Below are 2,635 nucleotides of genomic sequence, written 5' to 3' on the forward strand. Positions count from 1 at the left end.
TGAAAGCATTCACAGCAATACGAACTGACTGTTCAGGTCTTGTGAGAAAACTTAAGTCAACTTTGAAAATAGTTCATCTAAGTGCCCCATTTTCTGAATTTCCACCACCCTGGGGCTGCCCGTTGGCTACGTCACGAAGGATAATGGGAACCTAGTTCCAATATTGGGGGAAATGAATACCGAAAACAGGATTTTAGGGGTAGCCCTGGATTTACAAGGAAAGGGGACTGTTCCTAATTGTAGTTCTCCACTTGCATTGCTAACATTTTCCTTTTTACAAAAGTTCTCCACCTCCTCCCTCCAGAGCCCATTGCCAGGATGCTGACTGGGCCTCTTCATCGATGGCTTCTGGAAAGGGTTTTTCCGCAGTGGGTCTCCTGGAATGTTCTGCTCCAGCTCTGGAGGATGCTCTGTATCAGTCCACCAGCATGAAGTGAGACCGGCAGTGAGCTATAAACTCCGTCACAGGGTACCGTTCACCTTCCGTTTTAATGGTGCCAGCGATGCTGTTGTTTTCCAGGATGGGGAGGAAAAGCTGCATAAAGTCAGAGGTGTAGGGAGGTGCGATCACATCCAGCACCTCGGTCACAAAGTAGCGAATGAGGGAAATGTCGGTGTCCCCCTTCTCCAGACACCTGCGGATGTAAGTGACCACAGGGAGTACGTGGCCTTGGCTCAGCAGGTGCACCAGCCTGTCCAGGAGAGTCTTCTTCAGCTTGAGCTGCTCCATCGCGTCCAGCTGGGAATGCTGCGTCTCCAAGAGCTTCACCAGCAGCTGCAGGACCTGGGGGTGCAGGAGCTGGTGGCAGGTGCTGATCTGGTCCAGCAGCGCCAGGTGCACGGGGGTGCAGTGGGTCTGCAGCTGGAAGTACTTCGGCTCTGATACGCTCCAATGCACCCACTTGAGCACACCCATGGCCGCCACTGGAAACCTGATACACTTATAGAGGGTGCTTAGCTCGGCCACGAGTTCAGAAGCCCCTTTGTTCTCAGCGCAACACAAACTGTGAACAGTTTCGACAGCTTTGGCCGTTGACTTCAGCTCGCCTTGATTGACGCTCACACGCCTGTCCTTCTTCCAGGTCTCCACCACGCTCACTGCATATGCCAAGATATGGATGTACTTGTGCTTGTGGTCCGGGTTGATCCTGACCCCTGGTTTAAAGAGCGAGTCCATGAAGAGGTCCAGGAAGGCCGGCACCCGGATGAGTTCAACTGGAGGCGGGTCCACACTGGTAAACAGGTTGAAAAGGACAGTGATGTCGGCCGGATTCAGGGCCCCCTTGGACAACATCGCCCCAAGGGCCTGACACAGCCGGGGGTAGGAGGCAGCTGTGCCCAGTGCGAGAGAGATCCGACTGGCATCGCGGCCTCTCTCCTGGGCGAAGCGCTGCACCTCCTGTGCAATCCTGCGCACGGCCCAGCCCCCCTGCCCTTCCTGGGCCAGCACGGACATCAGGACCTGGGCCACCACGTACGTGTGCTCCCCGTGGCACACCATCTTAGCAAACTGAGGGAGATTTTCTGCAAGGTTATCTTCTCCTCCATCCAAAAGTGTAGCCAGAGAGGTACAGAGAACTCTAGAAAACACTTCCAACTGCTGGCAGGCTGCCGCCACGCCGGTGATCTCCCCGTGGTATCCTGCATCGGAAATCAGCTTGACCGTGAAGTTCAGCATCAAACAATCTGGGTGCGCTTCAGTCAGTTGGTAAACAAGATCTCTCCACGTGGAATGTGCAATCATTTGTTCAAGCCAAACGGGGGTCTCTCCTTCTTCAGTAAAGATAGAATCTGCTTTGCGGGGGTCGAACTGTTTCATCAATAAAGTCTTCAAGTGGTTTTCCACGGTTTGCTGAACCTGCACTGGTTCAACCCCTGTCTGAATGAGCCACTGGGCCAGCAAGTTGACTGTCTGGGCCACAGCTGTGTAGTTGTCTGATAAGAGCCGGATCACCTCCTCCGGAGACCCTCCTGCCTGAAAATACCTCATCAGAGTGTTAAAGATGGAGGGTTCCATGATATAATCCCTGGTAGAAAATTTCTGCAGGCATTTTTGCTGGACCTGGGCATCCTCTTCTCCCTGTGCATCGCCCCCCTCCTGCTGGCCGCCCAACTCTGCCGCGCTCCCGAAGTCGACCTGGTCCAGGTCCATGCTGACGCCCGTCAGGGCCCTCGCCGTCCTCTACCCTGGCTGCCTGTTTAGGAAGAGAAACAGGATTATGATCTGTTCCCCCTTCTTTTCAAAGCTTTAGTACTTAAAACTGATCTTTCTTGATAGGAATATGCATTTTCCTGCATAGATTAATAGGAGGACAGTTCTACTGTCTACTTTTGTTGTAATTTGAGTCCTATGTCCCAGAGGTGATTTCATTGGCCAATTGAGATGCTTCTCTATAATGATCACATGCTGCATGTATACTCAGATAAAATTATTACTCTTTTTAAAAATTAAGAAAAACTATACTTTCTCCAGACAACTAATATATTCTGTCAAAATCTAATCACATGTCCCTTTAACCTTTGGCACTCAAGAGATCAAAAGCAATAATTCTGAAACAAATTTTGACTCCAAATTAGTGACTAAGATCAAATGCCTTGTATTTTTATATGCTATTGCTACGCCTCTTCATTCATT

At 50.9% G+C, this 2,635-nt stretch overlaps 1 protein-coding gene across 1 annotated transcript; it reads right to left on the reverse strand.

Annotated features, from left to right (window-relative positions):
- Positions 1 to 415: 415 nt before the first annotated feature.
- On the reverse strand, positions 416 to 2,152 carry LOC309829543 (negative elongation factor C/D-like; the record flags this gene model as incomplete). Its single annotated transcript, XM_082665530.1, has 1 exon — positions 416 to 2,152. One exon carries the CDS (start codon positions 2,150 to 2,152, stop codon positions 416 to 418), a length of 1,737 nt encoding a protein of 578 aa, XP_082521656.1.
- Positions 2,153 to 2,635: the final 483 nt, after the last annotated feature.

This window comes from Grampus griseus (assembly GCF_964374135.1).
Source record: "Grampus griseus genome assembly, chromosome: 11".
In the NCBI taxonomy this organism is placed as follows: Eukaryota; Metazoa; Chordata; class Mammalia; order Artiodactyla; family Delphinidae; genus Grampus; species Grampus griseus.